This window comes from Choloepus didactylus, chromosome X, assembly GCF_015220235.1.
Source record: "Choloepus didactylus isolate mChoDid1 chromosome X, mChoDid1.pri, whole genome shotgun sequence".
NCBI lineage: Eukaryota > Metazoa > Chordata > Mammalia > Pilosa > Megalonychidae > Choloepus > Choloepus didactylus.
Genome location: NC_051334.1, coordinates 31,840,910 through 31,865,331, shown reverse-complemented (window position 1 = coordinate 31,865,331; position 24,422 = coordinate 31,840,910). Strand labels below are relative to the sequence as shown.

Here is a 24,422-nt window from a genome sequence, read left to right as displayed (position 1 = left end):
AAGCATTTGGTGGGACTGATATACATCCTGGGCAGGCAATAGTTACTAGATATTTTTATTATAAACGTATTTTTATATGCCTCATAATTATACATGCACAGTGAAAGGTTAAGATTGCTTGTTCAGAATAGCTGATTTTGTTACAGTTACTTTTGGAACCGGGGATTCTTAGGAAAGGCAAAGTTCATGAAACTTAACACTGAGGTGGAAAGGGTGAATACGACAAGAGTTACAATAATATATTGCAAAGGGTAGCTTTTACCACAGCAGAGTAAATTGTAATAAGACATTTTAATAACATTAATAGTACACATTTTCCACAATATACGAGTTCCTTAAATGTTGTTGGAAAATTTGTTAGTAGATTCACTGTAAGTGCCACAAGAAATGTGTTATAGAAATTAATCCTTAATGAATAATTTTGTAAGATGAGAACATTTATAGTTTAAACATTCCTCCACTAACATTTTTAAATTGTTTTTATTTATTTTACATCTGCAAAGAGTTTCACATACATCTAATTTGATCCCAGCAATAATCCTGTCACGTAAGTATTATTTTTATTGCCATTTTAGAGTAGGGAAAATTAAGTGATTTTTCTAAGGACACATCTCAGAAATGGAAAGCATGAGATTTGACCCCAGTTCTTCCTAAAATATGGGGAGTTATTCTAAGGAAAGAAAAAAGATTCAGTGTTCAAATAAGTTTGGGAAATGCTTGGTTAAGCAAAGTTTCCTTACTCTAGAACTTCTGAGGTCTCTTGATATGTTAATGTGATTAAGAATCATTACAAAGGGAATAGATTTTGCAGACTTTCACATCTGGCTGGTTGCAGTGCAAAGGGGAACTTTCATTTCAGATTGACTTTAGGATTCCTATTGGAGTCATGGTGAAGAAGTAAAGTTCTTCAGAAAATATTTTGGGAAAAGCATCACTTTATATTATGCTTCCGTTATTTGGGATTTTCTTAAAATGAAGCAGAGAAGTACTAGAGAAATAATGACAGAGCTGCCTGCCATCCCCTTATGTAAAAAGAATGTCTAAACCCAGATTTCATACTCCTATTACATATATTTTCTCCTATCACAAGATGGTAACTAATTCATTTTGAGAGTAAAATAAGGGGAAATATTTTCTTTGCATAATTGCTGTCTGAGTTTTTTTTTCTTTGTCTTGAAATAACAACAAAGATTGTCAGCTGCCAGTGCAGGATCCTTGGAGAATTTGGACACATAAATGATTTCGTTATTAAGAGACAGAATGTTTGTTAGTAACTGGAGTTGTGAATATAAAAGGCTAATAAAGGTTGCCTAGGGAAATTTTGAACCAGGAGATAGCTGCTTACAGAATTTTCCTCTTCTCTGCTTCAATTTTGTAATTAACATATCACGAGTTAAGAAAGAGATTCTATGTTTTTCTAGATTGTTGGGAGATCATAGTGATTAAAGCCATTGCTATAGTAATTTTTTTTCCTAGACTCTAGTTACATCATATAATCTGTTTTATGTTCATTTGTTAAAAAACAAGTCATATGCTTACCTGGGATCAACTTTCTGGAACATGACAAACTAAACTGATTCCCCTACCCCTCATTTCAAATACATTAAATTTCTGAATGGAATATAATTTTTTGGAAAGTTTAAACACATAGTTTAGTTCAAAATAAATGAAAGAACCCCACTCTCCCAAGGTGCCATAAAGCAGCACATCATTTTACATGGAATTGAACCTGAATTGAGGTCTAGTGGTGAGGGTAAGGTTTTAAAGAACTTTTAGGACAAAAGATGTGCCTTGGGCAACATGTAGTAAAGAGATGAAAATGAAACCCTTGCCTAAACTTAAAACTTTCAGAGACTGCCCTTGGCACATAAAGGGGGAATATAGTCATACTTCGTTTTATTGCCTGTCGCTTTATTATGCTTTACATATGTTGTGTGTTTTTACAAATTGAAAGTTTATGGCAATCCTGCATTAAGCAAGTCTATCAGCACCAGTTTTCCAACAGTATGTGATCACTTCAGGTCCCTGTCATATTTTGGAATTCTCACAAATGTTTCATAATTTTTCATTATTATTATATCTGTTATGGTGATCTACGATCAGTGATCTTTGATGTTATTATTGTAATTGTTTTGGGTGCCACAAACCATACCCATATAAGAAGGCAAGCTTAATTGGTAAATGTGTGTGTTCTGACTGCTCTACCAACTGGCTATTTCCCCCATCTCTCTCCCTCTCCTTGGGCCTCCCTATTCTGTGAAACACAACAATATAAAAAATTAGTCCAATTAATAACCATACAATAGCCTCTAAGTGTTTAAGTGAAAGGAAGAGTCACAAGGCTCTCACTTTAAATCAAAAGCTAGAATTGATTAAACTTAGTGAGGAGGGCATATCAAAAGCTGAAATAGTCCAAAAGCTAGGCCTTTTGCACCAAACAGCCACATTGTGAATGCAAAGAAGGAAGTTAAAAGTGCTACTCCAGTGAACATATCAATGGTAAGAAAGCAAAATGGTCTTATTGCTGATTTGGAGAAAGTTTTCATGATTTGGATAGAATATCACAAGCCAGTAATAACATACCCTTAAGCCAAAGCCTAAACCAGAGCAAGGCCCTAACTCTCTTCAATTCTGTGAAGGCTGAAAGAGGTGAGGAAGCTGCAGTAGAAAGGTTTGAAGCTAGCAAGAGGTTGGTTCATGAGGTTTAAGGAAAGAAGCCATCTCCATAATGTGAAAGTTCAAGGTGAAGCAGCAAGTGGTGTTATAGAAGCTGCAGAAAGTTATCCAGAAGATCTAGCTAAGATAATTGATGACTGTGGCTAAACTAAATAATGGATTTTCAGTGTAGACTAAACAGACTTCTATTGGAAGAAGATGCCATCTAGGACTTTCATAGCTAGAGAGGGGAAGTCAATGCCTGGTTTCAAAGCATCAGATGACAGGCTGACTCTCTTGTGAGGGACTAATGCAGCTGGGGACTTTAATTTGAAGCCATTGACCATTTTAGTATTACAAAAATTGTAGGGCCCTTAAGAATTATGCCAAATCTACTTTGCCAGTGCTCTGTAAATGGAACAAGAAAGCCTGGATGGCAGCACATCTGTTTACAAATGGTTTACTGAATATTTTAAGCCTACTGTTGAGAAGTATTGCTCAGAAAATAAGAGATTTCTTTCAAAATATGGTTGCTCATTGACAATGCACCTGGTCACCTAAGAGTTCTGCTGGAGAGGTACAACAAAATTAATGTTGTTTTCATGCCTGCTAACAGAGCATCCAGTGTATAGCCCATGGATCAAGGATTTATTTCACCTTTCAAGTCTTATTATTTAAGAAATACATTTCATAAGACTATAGTGACCATACAGAGTGATTCCTCTGATGGATCTGTGTAAAATAAATGGAAAACCTTCTGGAAAGGATTCATTATTGTAGATATCATTAAGAACATTCGTGATTTGTGAGAGCAGGTCAATATATAAACATTAACAGGAGTTTGGAAGAAGTTGATTCCAACCCTCATGTATGACATTGGAGGGGTTCAAGACTGCTATGGAGGAAGTAATTGCAGATGTGGTAGAAATGGCAAGAGAACTAGAATTAGAAGTGGAGCCTGAAGATGTGACTAAATTGCTGCAATCTCATGATGAAACTTTTAACAGATGATGAGTTGCTTTTTTATGCTTGAACAAAGAATCTACTCCTGGTGAAGATGCTGCTAACATTGAAATGACAACAAAGGACGTAGAATATTACATAAACTTAACTGATAAACATCAGCAGGGTTTGAGAGGATTAACTCCAATTTTGATACAAGTTCTACTGTGGGTAAAATGCTACCATACAACATCACAAGCCACAGAGAACTCTTTCACAAAAGGAAGAGTCAATTGAGGTGGCAAATTTCATTGTTCTCTTATTTTAAGAAATTTCGCAGCTACCCCAAACTTCAGTAACCACCACCCTGATCAGTCAGTAGCCATCAACATCAAGGCCAGACCCTCCAACAGCAAAAATGATTATTACTCACTGAAGGCTCAGATGATCATTAGAAGTCTTTAGCAATAAAGTCTATTTTAAATAAGGCATGTACAGTTATTTAGACATGCAATAGCACACTTAATAGACTATAGTGTATATATAACTTTTATATGCAGTGCAAAACCCCCAATATTCACATGACTTCCTTTATTGTGACATTCACTTTATTGCAGTAGTCTGGAACCAAACCTGCAACGTCTCCAAGTTATGCCTGTAATAAATCCTACACACAAACTCAGTAACATGGCAAGAGTATAATTTATCTGCCAGGGATTATGACTACAGGAAAAAAATCATCCGTAAAAAATTAAAACTAAGTGGGAGATCTGAATTTTTACACAAACCACAGGTTCCAGAATCCTGACTTGAGAAACTAACATAAAACTGGTCCCAGATTAGTGAAATTCTTGGTGCCCTCCCAAAGAATCATACAACAAATTCCTCTTTTGGGAGACTCACACACAGACACAAATATTAGCTCACAATAAGGTATTACAATCTGCATGAAGAAATAAGGCATGGTAACTTCAAGTTATATGGCCAAGAGAATTAGTACCCCATGATCTTAATAGGAAAAACTGATAATTCTAAAGTAAATATGTTGAATATAATTAAGGAGATAAAGGAATAAAAAGAAGCCTTAATTATAAAAACACTATGAAAATTGTGGATGGATTTGGAAATGACTCAAATAGAACTTGTAGAAATAAAAATTGAGTCACTGAAATTAAAAACTAAGCAAATGTGTTTAACACCTAAACAAATCTGAAGGGAAAGATGAAGCTCATTTTGAGAAAATTATCAGAATACAGCACATAAAGATAAAAAGATGGAAATATGAAAGATAGACTGAGAGGATAGAATAAGGATCTTTATGTCTAATGGTAGTTATGCAAGAGGAAGAAAGAATGTGTGCAAGACAATATTTTAACCGATAATGGCTAAAAGTTTCCCATATCTGAATGAAGACATGAACTCATAGATTAAAGAAATGCATTGGTATTCAGATAAAGATGAATTAAAATGAATCTTTCAAAATGTAGAGACTATATAAAAATGTATAACAAAAGAAATGACGTATACGTATGTCATCAAGTGTGGCTCATTTAAAGTTCTGAAAATACTCCAAAATTCTATTGTATTACTATTGCAAAATCAAGAATAAACCACTATTTATAAAGTGGATTCCAACCATGCTAGAAAAGCTCTGATATTTTATAACAAGTTTTATTCTTGGATTAAATAATATTTTTACTGTAATCACTAATTTGAAGGTCAAGATTCACAAGGGTTGGTGGCCAAAATTCACAAAGCCAAAATTTAAGTTCTTCTGAGTTAGTATTGACCCATGTATGCAAAAGAAGGAAATACAAATACATTCTTGTGTAGCACCCCTTAAATTTATTCTTCAAGTAATTCTCACAAATACAGTTCCAAGAACATGAGTTGAAAATTATAAATGGCAATTCACATGAGAAAACAAGAAGCAGACTCAGACTGCCCAGGACTGCAGAAACAATATAAAAATAAGTATGTTTAATATTTTTAAGGAAGTAAAAGGATGTAGAAAGTACAAGTTAGGAACAAGAGCCAATAAGAACAATATGACAAGATGTTTTAGGAAAAAAAATCAAATAGAACTTCTAGAAATGAAAAATGTAATAATTGAAATTAATAATTCACTGGACTAGTTAAGCATTAGCTTAGACACAACTAAAAAGAGAATTAGAAAACTGGAAGATAGATGAAACAAATTACCTAAAATCCATACAGAGGGACCATAAGGTAGAAAATATAAAAGATATGATCAGAAAGACAAGTAGTGAGAAGGTAAAATATAGGAGAGAAGGAAGAATGGAAGAGGCAAATTTGAAGTGATAATTCCTTAGGATTTTCCAAAACTGATAAAAGATACAGTACTTAGATTGGGAAATGTAGCAAATCTCAATCAGGAAAAATAAATACACCCCTAGACCATAATAGTGAAATTGATGAACTCCAAAAACTAAGAGGAAATTTTAAATGCAGTTGAAGAAAATAGACTTACAAGGTAATGACAAGTGAACTGTAGCTGACATCTTAAGAGCAATGACTAAATAAAAAGAAAGGGTTTGGATACTACCTTCAAAAATGATGACAGGAAAACCAGCTGTGGACCTAGAATTGTTTACTCATAGAACTGTCTTTTAAGAATGACATTGAAAGAAAGATCTTTTCAAACAAACAGAAACTGATAACATTTACTAGCAGGAGATTCTCACTGAAGAGTTCGGGGGGGGGTGATTTTCTTTTTATTATAACTTTTTTTTTTATTTGAGAAGTTGTAGGTTTACAGACAACTCATGCAAACAATATAGAGTTGCCATATACACTCCCCCCATTATTAACACCTTGCATTATTTGGTACATTTGTTACAGTTGATGGAAGAATATTATTTTAATTGTACTACTAAATAGATTCCGTGGTTTATATTACGGTTGCCTGTTTGTGTTGTACAGTATTATTTTTTAAATTTTATTTTGGTAACATATATGCAACTTAAAATTTTCTCATTTAACCGCATTCAAATATAAAATTCAGTGCTGTTAATTACATTCATGATGTTCTGCTACCATCACCACTGTCCAATACCAAAACTTTTTCAACATCCCAGATAGAAACTCTGTAAAATTTAAGCATTAACTCCCTATTCCCTAGCCCCACTCTGGACTTGGTACTTATATTCCAGTTTCTAACTCTTTGAATTTGTTTATTCTAATTCTTTCATATCACTAAGATTATACAATATTTGTCATTTCATGGTTGGCTTATTTTCACTCAACATGATGTCTTTAAGATTCATCCATATTGTTGCATGTATCAGAACTTCATTCCTTTTTAAGGCTGAATAATATTCCATTGTATGCATATACCACATTTTGTTTATCCATGCTTTGGTTGATAGACTCTCTGGTTTGGGCAACTGTGAATAATATTGCTATGAACTTGGTATGCAAATATCTGTTAGAGTCACTGGTTTCAATTATTTTGCATACATTCCTAGAAGTGGGATTGCCAGGTAATGTGATAATTCTATACTGAACGTTCTGAGGGAGCGCCAAATCATCTTCCACAACAGATGCACTATTTTACATACCCACCAACAGTGTATGAGTGTTACTATTTTTCCACTTCCTCTCCAACATTTGTAATTTTCTGTTTCTGAATAGTTTTTTAATAGTCATCCTAGTGTGTGTGGAATGGAGTCTCATTGGGGTTTGATATGCATTTTCCTAGTGACTAATGATGGTGAGCAATTTTTCATGTGCTTTTTCACCATTTATGTATCTTTTTGGAGAAATGACTATTCAGGTCTTGTGCTCATTTTTTTCCATTAGGTTCTTTGCCTTTTTGTTACTGAGTTGTATGATTTCTTTATATATTCTGGATATTAAATCCTTATCGGATATGTGGTGTCCAAATATTTCCTCCCATTGATTAGAGTGTCTTTTTACTTTTAGATAAAGTCCTTTGATGCACAAAAGTTTTTGTTTTGTTTTTAATTTGATGCTGCTCCATTTATCTATTTTTTCTTATGTTGCTCATGCTTTTGGTGTACAGTCTAAGAAATTGTTGCCTAATACAAGGTCTTGAAGATGCTTACCTGTGTTTTCTTCTAGGTATTAAGAGTTCTGGTTATTATATTTAGGGCTTTGATTGATTTTGAGTTGATTTTTGTATATGGCATGAGGTCAGTAGTCCAACTTCATTCTTTTGCATATGTCGATCCAGTTTTCCCAGCACCATTTGTTGAAGAGACTACTCTTTTCCAATTGAGTGGATTTGGCACCCTTGTCAAAAATCAGTTGGCCATAAAGATGAGAGTTGATTTATGAACTCTCAATTCGATTCCATTGCTCTGTATATCTGTTCTTGTGGAGGACCATGCTGTTTTGATTACTGTGGCTTTGTTACAGGTTTTAATTGGGTGTATATGGCAACTCTATATTGTTTGTCTTTGCTCAAAAGTGTTCTCAGTGAAAGTCCCACACTCACATACTTCACTGACAACTTCCCTATTCATTTTTCTACATAAAATACACCACTATGAAAGTCCTAAAGATCTCACTTCTTTATATTATTATCTGTCTCCTTCCTAGATTGAAAGCTCCAAAAATGAAGACATTTTTGCCTGTGGTTTTTTCATTGCTGTGTAAGAATGAACCAATGATAAATGAAATCATTTTAAGACCATCTTATTGCTCAGAAGGAGACCTTGCAAAATTCATTGTACATGTTCATAATTTTTAGGTTATCTGTTAACATTATAGAAATAAAGTATAAAATTTCTGAACTAATAGAGGGAAAATAAATGCATAAAATATTGAAATAACCTAAATCTAAACAGGAAACTGAGGTTTAAGAACATTAATTGAAATGGCCAAGGATAATAAGAAACTAAATTAACACAGAACTTTTGCTTTTCTGAATCTCTAGAATCCTAATCCATTATTTGCACATGAAATAGGTGCCAATTATAATTTGATATTCTTGAAAGTTCAAATTCACTATTTATAAATAAAACATACAATATTTTGTTTCAAAGATATCTCAAGTTGCTGGCTCTAAAATAGTACAATGAATTTAAAACATTGGAATAAATATATTAAAACATATTCACTCCTTGTATTAGCATTCACAATTATTCTATAGTTAGGCTATGTCAGCTTTGTGTGTAATTACGTATATTGTTCATCTTCTAAATTAAAGTGGATGGATTATAGTCGCAATTCAGTTTGTTGTAAAATGTGTAAATAGACATAAGAAAAAATAGTTTCCTTTCTTACTGTAATATAATGCACAAATTTAACATATTCTTCAGGAAATATTATTGATGGTGGAGATATTAATAATTATACATTGGTTTTATAAATATTGGATGTAAATACAAAGTAACTCTGATACATCATTGATATGTGAAGTTTTATTATTACATTATTTTATTTGTAAGCTAGAATGAATATAACTCATTTTTGGCATCAGATGAAGTAAATCGTTTCACTAAAATTAATAGTCTCCTCCTTGGGATGCAAAAACCTTGAAATATTAATCCATTTGCTAGAACTATTTTGAAACAGCATGTTATTTCTCATTGTAAGCAAGGACATTAAGCAAAATTTATCTTTTCTCAATGTAAAGTATATGATTATGACTATCAGTTATTTTATTGTGTGATAATACAGTGACTCTGTCTGAGGCTATTGAGGTGTCCAAAGACTAGTTCTTTACAAAGGGTACTTATAATCCTTGTAACAGTCTTACAAGATAGACATCATTGTCCCTATTTTTAAAAAGACAAAAACTGTCAATCAACTTGCCAAAGTTCACATACAAATAAAGGCAAGTATTCCAACATCATGGTATAGTTTTCAGTATAGTTTTCAATTATTAAATTAACAAAGAGGGTTTTTTTAATGCAGCCACTTTGGTAGGCAGGCAGGTGGTGGTATTGTCTTATTATATTGGCTTTTTGTTCACCTTTGATGGGAACCTCCCACTAATATTGAGGATGTAGTGAAATTGAAATTCTATACACTTACTGGGAATCTATAAAGAAGCTCAACTTTTATTTACGATACATTGAATTGGTATTTCTTTCATTCAGTAAACATTTATCTAGTGCCTTCTATGTGCTAGACAACACAAAACATAAAATAGCATTGGCGAATCCATAGCAATCATAAAAAAGATGTAATATTTGATAAATATAACTTATACAATAGGAGGGAAATAGTACAAGAATTTATATACAGCAATTTGACCTCTGTTTTCAGCACAACAATAAAAAGTATAATTTTCTCCTATCTAAATTTGCTTTCAAAATATGGAACACCAGCTGTACGGGAGCTCAGATGTTTTTTTCAGTGGGTTTGGAAATATCCTGATGAGCATTCCCAAAACAACTGGTTAAAAATAATTAAATCACTCCCACCATCTGTGAATCATTCTGATTCTTCAGTGATTACTTAAGACTATCATTGTACAGAACATATTCTGAGAACAGATGAATAAAATTAATTCAAGTGTAAAACATTCCCTACTTTCGTTTTCATGAAACAAAAGGGATTACAATGTTTTCAAGTTTTCTAAGTTATCTGATATATCTTCTGCTCTTCCTTATGGGCCAGTGGCTTTTGAAAACTTTAAAATGTTATTTATTTATTTATTATTTAATTACTTATTTATTTATATTAGAGAAGTTGTAGGTTTACAGAAAGATAATGCAGAGTTCCCATATAGCCACCTCCAGTTTTAACATTTTGAAGTGGTTAGTCAAAATGTTTGTTTATTTCTCTGAATTGACACCATTTGCTCTAAGACTTATCTATGATGGTCTTGAAAACAATCAGTATACAGGTTAATATAGCATTCCCTACCTGTAGTTCAATGGCTAATGTTTCCTTGAAGGGTATTACAGTCAGGTTAATAACGGCTTCTTCATTAAAGAAAAGAAAAGCAAAAATGGTTTCTGGAATTGGAGATACAATTTCACTTACTTGCAAAACTCTGGATTTAAGTAGATGTCACATAATATTTCCCTAAAAACAGATTTCCATTGAAATACGGGTAAAAATGTATGTTTTTCTCTTGCTGTGCTGATGGATAAATATTTGTTATTAAGATAGGGAACACATGGATATATATATAATAAAAGAAGCTGTGACAGACACATGTAGCCAAGTAGTGAAAAGTTTAACAAATGAGAGGCCAGAGGATATTATACTGCCCACATTCTTAGAGCCTTTGTTCAGGACCATGTCTGATGCTAGATCTTATTTGCTAAGACATAGCAGTCTATTTTCCAGAGCTGTCTGGTCAACACCAATTATTATTCAAGTAAACCACATTGTTATTTAAAGTTCTTCTATGCAAAACAAAATATTAGGCACAAATACTGAAGAAGTAGAGATTTTGCTTTCCAATTTTGTTTCAGGAAGTGCCATACAAGGTAGTAGTCAAACGTGAGTTTATTTTAGTGCCTCTTTATTGTTTTTAACTGTTCAATTGATTTTCTAGCTGTATCGATAATCCATAATTACTATACTTATGAGGCACCCATATGACTATAAGGCAGCTGGGAGCATCCCAAATGTAGGTAATAAAGATCAAGGAAGCCACACGTAAAAGACGATCTAAAGGAGGAAAAGTTAAGATCATTCTCCTTTTAAGAAAAAAGGATAGGGACATTCATCAAAAGTTTTTGGAACTTACATTGATTTTTAAAGGAGATTCAGATTTTTAAAAATACGTTTTGAAGATCTAATTCTAAAACAACCCTCTTGGCTAAATAACAACAAATAGGAGAGAGAGAGAGAGAGGGAGAGAGAGGAGAGAGGAGAGAGAGACTGCTGCTTGTCCTCTCCCCAACTCTGTTCCTAATAACAAGAAACCACTGTATAAACTTACACATATACAATACATATCATTAAAAACAAAGTAGAACCATTATATAAAAATGTTATAAGAAATATGCTTGTTTTAGATAATGGAATAGAAATGGAACTATCATTCTCTTAGGGGTTAATAAAGCAACATGCAAATAAGAAAAACTAACTTATTAACTTGCGTTATGTTATTAAGAACAACATAGTCACTAGTCTAATGAAATTAATGAAAGTCACAATAACTTTGTTTAACTTGTCTTTTTTACTCTACTGGTTAGTCAGTAAACCCAATGTGACAACATTAAAATAGCCTGCTGAATTTTTTTTTAATTGCTTAAATGGTAGTATGGAATGAAGAGATTGACAATTTGGGTAAAAAAAAAAAAAATCTGTACTTAAATACTGAATTGTCCTCATCCAACTCTAGCCCAAGTTGCTACTGTCATTTTAAACATAATGTTAGAAATTAGAAATGCATTTATCATGAATGAACAAGATACACACACTAAACCAAACTTTGTAAAAGGTGTAAGTATGTAATTTAAGCTAAGTTGTATAATTTTATGAATTTTCTAAATCATAAGGAGAGGAGAGATCTAAATCAGAATCTATTCTCATGTAAGAATTGAGTACAAAAATCTTGTACCTGAGACATTAGAAAGAAAACATAAATTGACCAGCTTATAATTTTACTCATTCATGTGTGAGATTCAGTCTGGGATCCAAACTCCATTTAATTATATTACCAAAAAATAGTATGGTCTTGTGATAAAAGGTTGTGCAGTAATAAATGGCTATGTTACTATTGCTTATTGTCAGAACTCCCCCAGAGACCCTGCCACTAAAACCCTCAGCTGACCCCATCAACAGGCAGGTGGCAGTTGATCAATTCCAAACAAAGTTACTGGGAGAATAATTTCAATTACAAGAGTTTTGCTCGATATGGTATAGACAGAAGAGAGCAGAGGTCACTCATGTTTCTGAATTTGCATGCCAACTAGTATTTCTTGCTCTTCTAAGAAATAGGGAAAGAGGCACTACTTGGAAATTTTGCAAGATCTCTGAGCCTTAAATTCCCATCGTTCCTAGTACTTGGATTCTAGGTAGGAAAGTGCAGACACAGGAGAGGCCAGTGTTTCCTTAGATCTTAGAATTTCTGGAGTTCTTTTTAAAATATAATTTTCACCATCAGCCCTACTCATCTAGCACCTTAATTAGCAGCTTAAATTAGCAAGACCTAGTATCAAAGCAAGGAGCAATGTCTGGAATTTGGAGGAGAGAAGTGCTTAACGGAAAGGTATATACCGGCCCAAAATACTTGGTGCCTCTCTAACCTCTATCAAGATTAGGGAGAAAAAAAGTATCAGAAAGATTCCTTTGGTATGAATACCACAGGTGTTGACATCCTACCCCACTCCCAGGAAGCTTAGAATTAAATATTAAAAACCAGCTGTAAAAATTATCTTTTCTGTAGGGTAAAACTACTTTTCTCATGACCTTATGGTCCTTGATCTTTCATTCTTATATTCCTTGTGCAAGTATGTATATGTCTCTCATTATAAAATGCTTCTAACACTTTTGTAAAGAAGAGGGCATATAAATAATAAATAATCTTCTTACTAGACTTACCTTTTTGCATTTTTATCCACCTTTAGCCCTCTATCTGCTATAGCCTGGAACCTATGTTAACTCACTAGGGGTCTTTTCATTAATAGGAAGCTAAAAGAATTGTTCTTTTGTATATCTATACCAGCACACTGTCCACGAAGAAACGGTGATGGCAATGACTGAAGACATGCCTTTGGAAATTTCTTATGTGCCTTCTACTTATCTGACTGAGATCACTCATGTCACACAAGCCCTATCAGAAGTGGAACAACTTCTTAATGCTCCTGACCTCTGTGCTAAAGATTTTGAAGATCTCTTTAAACAAGAGGAGTCTCTGAAGGTAAAAACAAAGCACTTACATTTAGTTTTCAGAAGACAATCACACTGATCATTTGCAGTACCACAAAAATTGACTTCAATATGCCTTTTGACTTACATACAGAATTCTTAAAAAACATTTTGTAAGCTGATTAGCTTTAGAAATTTGGGGTAGAAGGAGAGACATAAATTAGAGGTGGGTATTTTATAATATTTAATGTTGAGATACTTCCTAATACAAAGGTATAAATAAAAATGATAGTTTTCACATGAATTCATGGCAGAAAGAACCACTGAAAAGCAAGCATTGACAGAGGAACAGTTTCTTCCCAAACAATATGTTACTTTCCATTCTTCTCCCCCAAATGGGAAGTTGGATGAGGTTTTAAATTATATCTATTGTGCATAGTTTCAGTCTTATATTTTCTATTTATACATATTCACTTTCAAACTAATGTCTAAATCAATCCTACAATATATGGAATATAATTGTATAGAAAACAAGACTATATTTTCTTTAAAACTACCAGCCAAAGGCTACCAACAAAATTTTGCAGCTTTTTTCAAACGACCAACAGCAAGTTTCTGAATTCTGAACTAAGATAAAATGTGGTGAGGGAATAGGCTATAGATTTTAGAAGGCTGTGTCTGAAGATAAATGAATGTAGCATCAAGAAAATCTATGTAATAATGTGTGTCTCAAGATAATTTTTGTGATCATACATTTCATACTCAAACTGAAATATTACAGTATAGGCAGAGCTTGGTATTTTCTAACGCAAATAGCATAAGATTATAGAGAGAAAATGAATTTGCTATCAGCAGCACCTATTATCTTAAGCATTTTATACTCACAATGGTTTCTTGGGAGCTCATTCCCTATCGCACATTTGTCTGCATAGGTATACAAATAGATAAAGCTATTTATTGGTTTTGGAAATCTGTGTTGCAATATCTTGAGTGACTTGAGTTTAATATCTTCCATTAGATCCAATAAGTTATAAAATTACACACTGAAATAAAATAAGAACTACACGGATCTCTGCATCTAGTCTATCTATTTCAATATGGTGCTGTTTCTTATTTTTTTGGAAGTAGAAGTCAAATCACTTATGATACAGTGAAGAAAAGTACCTCAGTCAGTTGATAAAGGAGGCATGCCAGCAGCATTCCTGGCATTATTCACATTAAGAAATTCCACGTGACAGTGCAGTTTGTATATTCAACATTGTCATTCAACATGTAAATCACTGCTAATTAGCTAGTATTCATTCCTTTCCGTGTTCATGGGCATATGGGTCAGGAGAGTAGTGACCCTGAACTTATTAAGTTGCCTGTTGAATATTTCTCTCTTCATCCCTCTTAACCAGACCTACTTAGAATGCTGAGCCCCAGGCTACACTCATAGCCAATCATTTGTTCATCTAGATATATTTAACATTATTGTAGCTGATGCCAATTGTAATGATATTGATTACTGCAGTTTGTAAAGAAAGTATAATTGCAAGTTTAATTTATCTGGGTTCTTGAATCCTCATGAGATGGAGTTGTGGACCTAATTCTTTCTCGCTCGCAATGAATTTCCTGCAGTGGGTAAATGGGCTTCTAACTTTTGTGGCCTTTTTGAAGGGGGTAGTTTTGATCTCAGGCTTTTCAATGAATATGTATTTCCTCTTAAAGACATTCACTATTGTCACTGTCTAGTAGTAAAAATAGAGAAGCAGTGAATAAATTGTATAGCTGCTGGTTGGGAAGGTTTGAAATGAAATTGTGGTTGATTTTATTCCTGACAGATTCGCATTAATCAAATTACAGAATTGTAGTAGGTATTGCTGTGGTTTGATATATATATATATATTTCTTTAAAATTCAACACAACACAAGTAATTTGTAATAAGTTAAAATAATTACTTTAGGAATAAAATATAACTAAAATAGCACATATGGTTTCCATAGATAAATTGAATTGGGAAGTTACCTAAACATGTTGACAGGGACTCAGCAGATAAACAACTATTTACATATGGAAAGCTGCATTTAGTAACTAAACACTAGCATAACTAGAGATGAATGAGAAACAGATTTACCTAGCAATATTTCTTCTTTTTTCAAAGTCAAATTAGCATTGTTAATAAATTGTGCTTGTTTATATGTGAAGTTAATAATATTCATTATATAGAGGGTAGTACCATAATTTTAAAGGAGTAAAATTTTCAAGACATTTTAACACTGTTAGGAAGAACTTGCATTTATTTTTAAGGAAAAAAATTATTTTCTTAATCAGATTCACTAAAATATGATTACTATGCTAAATCATCAAATTTTCCTTTAAAGTGTCTCATCTGAAAGTATAAAAATAGAAATTTTTAGTATCACAAGTTTTATCTTACCAAAAGTTTTGCCCTTAAGAGCTTTAAGTATTTGAAATCTTGCCATGAAAGCATAAATGATCCATTTAAGAGGCCCCACTGAAAGGATGTATCTTAATGCCTCCATACACCTAATTTTACAGAAATTGTCCCTCCCATTGATGTATGAGACACTCTTGGGGCCTCACTCATATCCTCTACTCACTCACCATTCCCTGCACTTTAATTGGCAGCTGCCAACTGCAAGTTCTTGTGACTTTGACTTAGGCCTTTCTCTAATCATCAAAGCCCACCAGTTTCAGGAAGTTAAAGCTCCCCTCTTTCCCGTCACATCCCCAGCAGCCCTCAACCAACAACACATGGATTTTGGTGACTAAATTCCACTGCACACTCACACTTCAATTGGGATAACTCTGAGGCATGTTCTAAACTGTGCTCCCGAGTTTGCCAGCAGGATTCAACCCCCATTGCCCACAGTATAAACCTGCCTCATAAAAAACTCTTTCTGGCCTCCTCTCCTACCCTCTCCACTCCCTTACCAGTGCTTCCTGGGATCATTCCCAAGTAAATAAGCTGCATGTCCATTGTTGTCTTAGGATCTGCTTCTAGGGGAACACAAACTAGGACAATTTGGGAAGAAATAATGGCATATATGGTGTTCTGTCAGTACTTGCCAACAGAAATCCTAGAAAATTTTCCACATTACCTGGTATAGAATTCTCTAGTGATAATGCTGCTCTTTCACCAAAGAATTCTTTAATTGCTCAATTTACCATTGACATTGGTAAAGGCAAATTTTTAGGACAAAAGAAATCATGGCTTAGAATAAGGATGACAACTAGGCTTTCCTTTCCACAATAATGAGAATCGACTTGTATATGGTACTTACTATGCTTCAGGCTCTTTTCTAGTTAGTTCCCTATATTAACTTACTTATTCCTCCCCGCATCTCTATGAGATATTTAAAATTATGATCCCTGTTTTATAGATGAGGAAATTGAAGTGGTGTAAAGTAAACTAACTTGACAAAGTTGACACTGCTAGTATTGGTGGAGAAAGGATTTGAACCCAATATAGCTCTAGAATTTGTGCTGTTAAACCATTATAATATACTGACTTTCACAAGGGTGTTTTTAGGGTGCTATGCTGAGCATAGTGAGGATAAATTTGGGAAAAACAAGGTAGACTTTTAAGGTCTGCCATTCTCAATTTATAAAAGAGAGTCCTAGGTTCTAATTCTTGATGGATCCTTTATAGTTTAAAAGGATTCAAGAGAAAGAAAGAAGGAAGAAAGGGAAGAAGAAAAGGAGGGAGGGAGGGAAGGGAAGGAAAGAAGGAAGTAAGGCATGCACCATTTCAATTATCTCATCTAAATTCATCATAGTAGAGATGCTGTTTAAGGTGGATTAAGTGTTCTGCATTTTGGGTAGCCAAGAGGGTGATGAGAAGTGTGGAAGCATGAAGAAAGCTCTCAGGTGTTGGCAGGAAACTTTATTGTAACATAGAATTTAGACAGGATCAAAAACGAAAAGTAGTCTTTGTTCAACTTCAACAGTACTGAGGAGCTCTGGAATTGAGCTTAAAGGGCCAAAGACAGTGTGAAGCAAAGATGTTCAAGTCTTCTCTGACTGGTTCAGCTTCTATGCATAGCTCTTGAGACCTAAAAGAAATTGTTAAGACAAGTTCTTATCTAAGGAGTAAAAATTCATTCATTCAACAAATATTTATTAAGCTTTTTTTTATGTGCCAGCCCACTAAGTGCTTAAAAAACAGTGAACAAAGCCAGTGGATTCCTGCCCTCACACAGCTTATATTTTAGTAGCGGGAGATAGAATGTAAGGAAACAAACAAAACAAATAAAATAAATATCATATATTGAAAGGTATGGAAAAAAGAAAACATGGAGTCAGGTAAGTGGGTACAGAACTTAGGGTTTAGGAATAGGTGGACTGACAGGAGATGGAATTACAGTTTTACATAGGGTGGAAAGGATGTTTGAGGAAAGACTTGAAGAAGTTGAGGGAGTCACCCCTGCAATTTGGGCAGAGGAAATAGTGACTGCAAAAGCCCATAGGTGGGGGTGTGCCTAACTTGATCAAGGGACAGCAAGAAGACTAGAAAGAATGAGCCAGGGGAGCATAGTAGGTGATGATGTCAGAGGGCAGTGTGAGTCCAAATTTTGGAGGGCCTAGACTTTGTCTCTTACTCTGAGTGAGATGGAAGCCATTGCAGGATTTTGAGCAGAGGAGTGACATGATCTGATTTGTTTTAAAAGGATCACATCGGTGGCTCGATTGAGGGTAGAACTATAGAGAAGCAAGAGTACAAATAAGAGACAAGTTGGAGAGGAGATGCTGGTGGCTTGCACCATGGTGTTAGAGATGGTCAGATTCTGGAAATATTTTCAAGGTAGAGACAACAGGCTTATATTTTTATTCTTGTAGAAACTTGATCATGTGTGTCTAAAAGACCCATTCTAAGCTGATTTGGGGCTCAGTTAGAAGAATTTAGATGTCCTGTGAGCATGGCAGAGGATCCCTTGAGAGATGGAAAATTTCTTCTCATTGCTGTCTTTGTCTTCCATACTTAAGGTCTTGTCTTGCAGCAGGGGCAAAAGTACTGGAAGTGGGGATCTTAAAACCTTGGTCAAGATCTTTCTCCTTCGGTATCTATTTCATAGCATTTAAACACAAATTTAATAATGCCAGTTGCTTGAATAAAGACAAATGCCATGAGCAAACTGACTGTATTTCTATTCTGGTGTGAGATATTAGATAAAAACAGGGGCACCATACGTATAAATCTGAACAAAATGTCTGAAAGAAAATAAAAGAATGAATGTGTGCACACTGTAATACAAGGGCATGCTAGCTAAAGGGTTGGATTTTTCACCAGTTTAATAATATTACTCTAAATTAAATAATTATTCATGGATCATTAAAAATCCCACAGAAAAATTTGATTATAACTGCTTTCTGAATTCTACTTTAAATTTTTAATGGAAAAGATTGGTATATGGAAAATATGACTTTTATTTATGTATAACCACATTGTAAGAACTGACTTTTGGAACTATAACCGTTTTGCATAGTGCAATCATTGGGTGATTTCTCTGAGGGAAATCGAGTTTTTCAGCCAACACATTTATTCAGTTATAAATATGATTCCTTTCTTCAACTGCTTTTATGATTTGGTATTTACTTGTCTGATTTCCTATTTATTCTTGTGAATTACTTTACAAATATTAATCTGTTCCCTGTAAGTTAAATTCTGTTTAACTAATTTTGTAATAATTCATTTTTTCATTTCTCTCATAGCGAGAGATCATGGATATTTACTGCATTATGGTCATGCCAAGTTCATATTTGTATGTGCTTTAGCACCATTTTCCTTTATATTTTATACTTATCTCTCTTTCATAGGAAATTATTCATTCTTTTCTCCCCATCATCATTTTATCAGGCCCAGCAGTTGTCCTATTTTGACTCCAGTGCTGCAATTTTCTCCCAACTCTGCTAAAATGTACTCTAGCAACTCACTCCTACTCGTTCTATTCTCCCAGCAAGACTACTTTCAGAATCCCCTTCCTATAGATTCTAGAAATTAGAAACTCATCCATATTGAAAATTACAATTCATGAAGCTGGTAGAAATTCTGAAGTTGCAATTAAGTTAGGAGGTTTTCCATCTGTTCATGAACTATTTGAGCTGTGCTTTGACCAATTATGATGCCATTTTTTGATCTGTAATATATAATTACCGATTTGTTATTTATGCAAAGATGGAGAAATTTCTTGCTAACATATATAGTTGTATTTAGGAAGTGTTTTTTTCCACATGTGGACCATAAACCATGCAGAACAAATCAAAAGAGCAAGTTGCCAAGCCACTAAAAATAACTTAAAATTTGTCCAGATGCTCAGAAAAACCTAATTAGTGGAGAGGCGGGGCAAGATGGCAGACTGGTGAGCTGTAAGTTTTAGTTACTCCTCCAGGAAAGTAGGTAAAAAGCCAGGAACTGCGTGGACTGGACACCACAGAGCAATCTGTCTTTGGGCATACTTCATACAACACTCATGAAAACGTGGAACTGCTGAGATCAGCGAAATCTGTAAGTTTTTGCGGCCAGGGGACCCACGCCCCTCCCTGCCAGGCTCAGTCCCGGGGGAGGAAGGGCTGTCAGCTCCGGGAAGGAGAAGGGAGAACTGCAGTGGCTGCTCTTATCGGAAACTCATTCTACTGATTCAAACTCCAACCATAGATAGACTGAGACCAGACACCAGAGACTCTGAGAGCAGCCAGCCCAGCAGAGAGGAGACAGGCATAGAAAAAAAACAACACGAAAAACTCCAAAATAAAAGCAGAGGATTTTTGGAGTTCTGGTGAACACAGAAAGGGGAAGGGCGGAGCTCAGGCCTTGAGGCGCATATGCAAATCCCAAAGCAAAGCTGATCTCTCTGCCCTGTGGACCTTTCCTTAATGGCCCTGGTTGCTTTGTCTATTAGCATTTCAATAACCCATTAGATCTCTGAGGAAGGCCGTTTTTTTTTTTTGTTTGTTTGTTTGTTTTTTTTTTTTTTAAATCCTTTTTTCTTTTTCTAAAACAATTACTCTAAGAAGCCCAATACAGAAAGCTTCAAAGAATTGCAATTTGGGCACGTCAAGTCAAGAGCAGAACTAAGAGAGCTCTGAGACAAAAGGCAATAATCCAGTGGCTGAGAAAATTCACTAAACAACACAACTTCCCAAGAAAAGGGGGGTGTCCGCTCACAGCCACCATCCTGGTGGACAGGAAACACTCCTGCCCATCGCCAGCCCCATAGCCCAGAGCTGCCCCAGACAACCCAGTGTGACGGAAGTGCTTCAAATAACAGGCACACACCACAAAACTGGGCGTGGACATTAGCCTTCCCTGCAACCTCAGCTGAATGTCCCAGAGCTGGGAAGGTGGAGCAGTGTGAATTAACAAAGCCCCATTCAGCCATCATTTGAGCAGACTGGGAGCCTCCCTACACAGCCCAGCAGCCCAGAACTGCCCTGGGGGGACGGCACTCACCTGTGACATAGCACAGTCATCCCTCAACAGAGGACCCAGGGTGCACAGCCTGGAAGAGGGGCCCACTTCCAAGTCTCAGGAGCCATACGCCAATACCAAAGACTTGTGGGTCAGTGGCAGAGACAAACTGTGGCAGGACTGAACTGAAGGATTAGACTATTGCAGCAGCTTTAAAACTCTAGGATCATCAGGGAGATTTGATTGTTAGGGCCACCCCCCCTCCCCGACTGCCCAGAAACAAGCCCCACATACAGGGCAGGCAACACCAACTACACACGCAAGCTTGGTACACCAATTGGGCCCCACAAGACTCACTCCCCCACTCACCAAAAAGGCTAAGCAGGGGAGAACTGGCTTGTGGAGAACAGGTGGCTCGTGGACGCCACCTGCTGGTTAGTTAGAGAAAGTGTACTCCACGAAGCTGTAGATCTGATAAATTAGAGATAAGGACTTCAATAGGTCTACAAACCCTAAAAGAACGCTATCAAGTTCAGCAAATGCCACGAGGCCAAAAACAACAGAAAATTATAAAGCATATGAAAAAACCAGATGATATGGATAACCCAAGCCCAAGCACCCAAATCAAAAGACCAGAAGAGACACAGCACCTAGAGCAGCTACTCAAAGAACTAAAGATGAACAATGAGACCATAGTACGGGATATGAAGGAAATCAAGAAGACCCTAGAAGAGCATAAAGAAGACATTGCAAGACTAAATAAAAAAATGGATGATCTTATGGAAATTAAACAAACTGTTGACCAAATTAAAAAGATTCTGGACACTCATAGTACAAGACTAGAGGAAGTTGAACAACGAATCAGTGACCTGGAAGATGACAGAATGGAAAATGAAAGCATAAAAGAAAGAATGGGGAAAAAAATTGAAAAACTCGAAATGGACCTCAGGGATATGATAGATAATATGAAACGTCCGAATATAAGACTCATTGGTGTCCCAGAAGGGGAAGAAAAGGGTAAAGGTCTAGGAAGAGTATTCAAAGAAATTGTTGGGGAAAACTTCCCAAATCTTCTAAACAACATAAATACACAAATCATAAATGCTCAGCGAACTCCAAATAGAATAAATCCAAAAAAACCCACTCCGAGACATATACTGATCACACTGTCAAACATAGAAGAGAAGGAGCAAGTTCTGAAAGCAGCAAGAGAAAAGCAATTCACCACATACAAAGGAAACAGCATAAGACTAAGTAGTGACTACTCAGCAGCCACCATGGAGGCAAGAAGGCAGTGGCACGATATATTTAAAATTCTGAGTGAGAGGAATTTCCAGCCAAGAATACTTTATCCAGCAAAGCTCTCCTTCAAATTTGAGGGAGAGCTTAAATTTTTCACAGACAAAGAAATGCTGAGAGAATTTGCTAACAAGAGACCTGCCCTACTGGAGATACTAAAAGGAGCCCTACAGACAGAGAAACAAAGAAAGGACAGAGAGACTTGGAGAAAGGTTCAGTACTAAAGAGATTCGGTATGGGTACAATAAAGGATATTAATAGAGAGAGGGAAAAATATGGCAAACATAAACCAAAGGATAAGATGGCCGATTCAAGAAATGCCTTCACGGTTTTAACGTTGAATGTAAATGGATTAAACTCCCCAATTAAAAGATATAGATTCGCAGAATGGATCAAAAAAAATGAACCATCAATATGTTGCATACAAGAGACTCATCTTAGACACAGGGACACAAAGAAACTGAAAGTGAAAGGATGGAAAAAAATATTTCATGCAAGCTACAGCCAAAAGAAAGCAGGTGTAGCAATATTAATCTCAGATAAAATAGACTTCAAATGCAGGGATGTTTTGAGAGACAAAGAAGGCCACTACATACTAATAAAAGGGGCAATTCAACAAGAAGAAATAACAATCGTAAATGTCTATGCACCCAATCAAGGTGCCACAAAATACATGAGAGAAACACTGGCAAAACTAAAGGAAGCAATTGATGTTTCCACAATAATTGTGGGAGACTTCAACACATCACTCTCTCCTATAGATAGATCAACCAGACAGAAGACCAATAAGGAAATTGAAAACCTAAACAATCTGATAAATGAATTAGATTTAACAGACATCTACAGGACATTACATCCCAAATCACCAGGATACACATACTTTTCTAGTGCTCACGGAACTTTCTCCAGAATAGATCATATGCTGGGACATAAAACAAGCCTCAATAAATTTAAAAAGATTGAAATTATTCAAAGCACATTCTCTGACCACAATGGAATACAATTAGAAGTCAATAACCATCAGAGGCTTAGAAAATTCACAAATACCTGGAGGTTAAACAACACAGTCCTAAACAATCAGTGGGTTAAAGAAGAAATAGCAAGAGAAATTGCTAAATATATAGAGACGAATGAAAATGACAACACAACATACCAAAACCTATGGGATGCAGCAAAAGCAGTGCTAAGGGGGAAATTTATAGCACTAAACGCATATATTAAAAAGGAAGAAAGAGCCAAAATCAAAGAACTAATGGATCAACTGAAGAAGCTAGAAAATGAACAGCAAACCAATCCTAAACCAAGTACAAGAAAAGAAATAACAAGGATTAAAGCAGAAATAAATGACATAGAGAACAAAAAAACAATAGAGAGGATAAATATCACCAAAAGTTGGTTCTTTGAGAAGATCAACAAGATTGACAAGCCCCTAGCTAGACTGACAAAATCAAAAAGAGAGAAGACCCATATAAACAAAATAATGAATGAAAAAGGTGACATAACTGCAGATCCTGAAGAAATTAAAAAAATTATAAGAGGATACTATGAACAACTGTATGGCAACAAACTGGATAATTTAGAGGAAATGGACAATTTCCTGGAAACATATGAACAACCTAGACTGACCAGAGAAGAAATAGAAGACCTCAACCAACCCATCACAAGCAAAGAGATCCAATCAGTCATCAAAAATCTTCCCACAAATAAATGCCCAGGGCCAGATGGCTTCACAGGGGAATTCTACCAAACTTTCCAGAAAGAACTGACACCAATCTTACTCAAACTCTTTCAAAACATTGAAAAAAATGGAACACTACCTAACTCATTTTATGAAGCTAACATCAATCTAATACCAAAACCAGGCAAAGATGCTACAAAAAAGGAAAACTACCGGCCAATCTCCCTAATGAATATAGATGCAAAAATCCTCAACAAAATACTTGCAAATCGAATCCAAAGACACATTAAAAAAATCATACACCATGACCAAGTGGGGTTCATTCCAGGCATGCAAGGATGGTTCAACATAAGAAAAACAATCAATGTATTACAACACATTAAAAACTCGAAAGGGAAAAATCAATTGATCATCTCAATAGATGCTGAAAAAGCATTTGACAAAATCCAACATCCCTTTTTGATAAAAACACTTCAAAAGGTAGGAATTGAAGGAAACTTCCTCAACATGATAAAGAGCATATATGAAAAACCCACAGCCAGCATAGTACTCAATGGTGAGAGACTGAAAGCCTTCCCTCTAAGATCAGGAACAAGACAAGGATGCCCGCGGTCACCACTGTTATTCAACATTGTGCTGGAAGTGCTAGCCAGGGCAATCCGGCAAGACAA

General features: G+C 35.2%; 1 protein-coding gene across 10 annotated transcripts in view; it reads left to right on the top strand.

Annotated features, from left to right (window-relative positions):
- DMD (dystrophin) overlaps positions 1 to 24,422 on the top strand; it is a 2,178,366-nt gene that overhangs the window by 785,110 nt on the left and 1,368,834 nt on the right. For all 10 annotated transcript variants that reach the window (XM_037821041.1, XM_037821045.1, XM_037821047.1 and 7 more), the window contains one exon: positions 13,220 to 13,414. In XM_037821041.1, the coding sequence (XP_037676969.1) occupies positions 13,220 to 13,414 (195 nt within the window). The remainder of the gene's footprint in view (positions 1 to 13,219; positions 13,415 to 24,422) is intronic.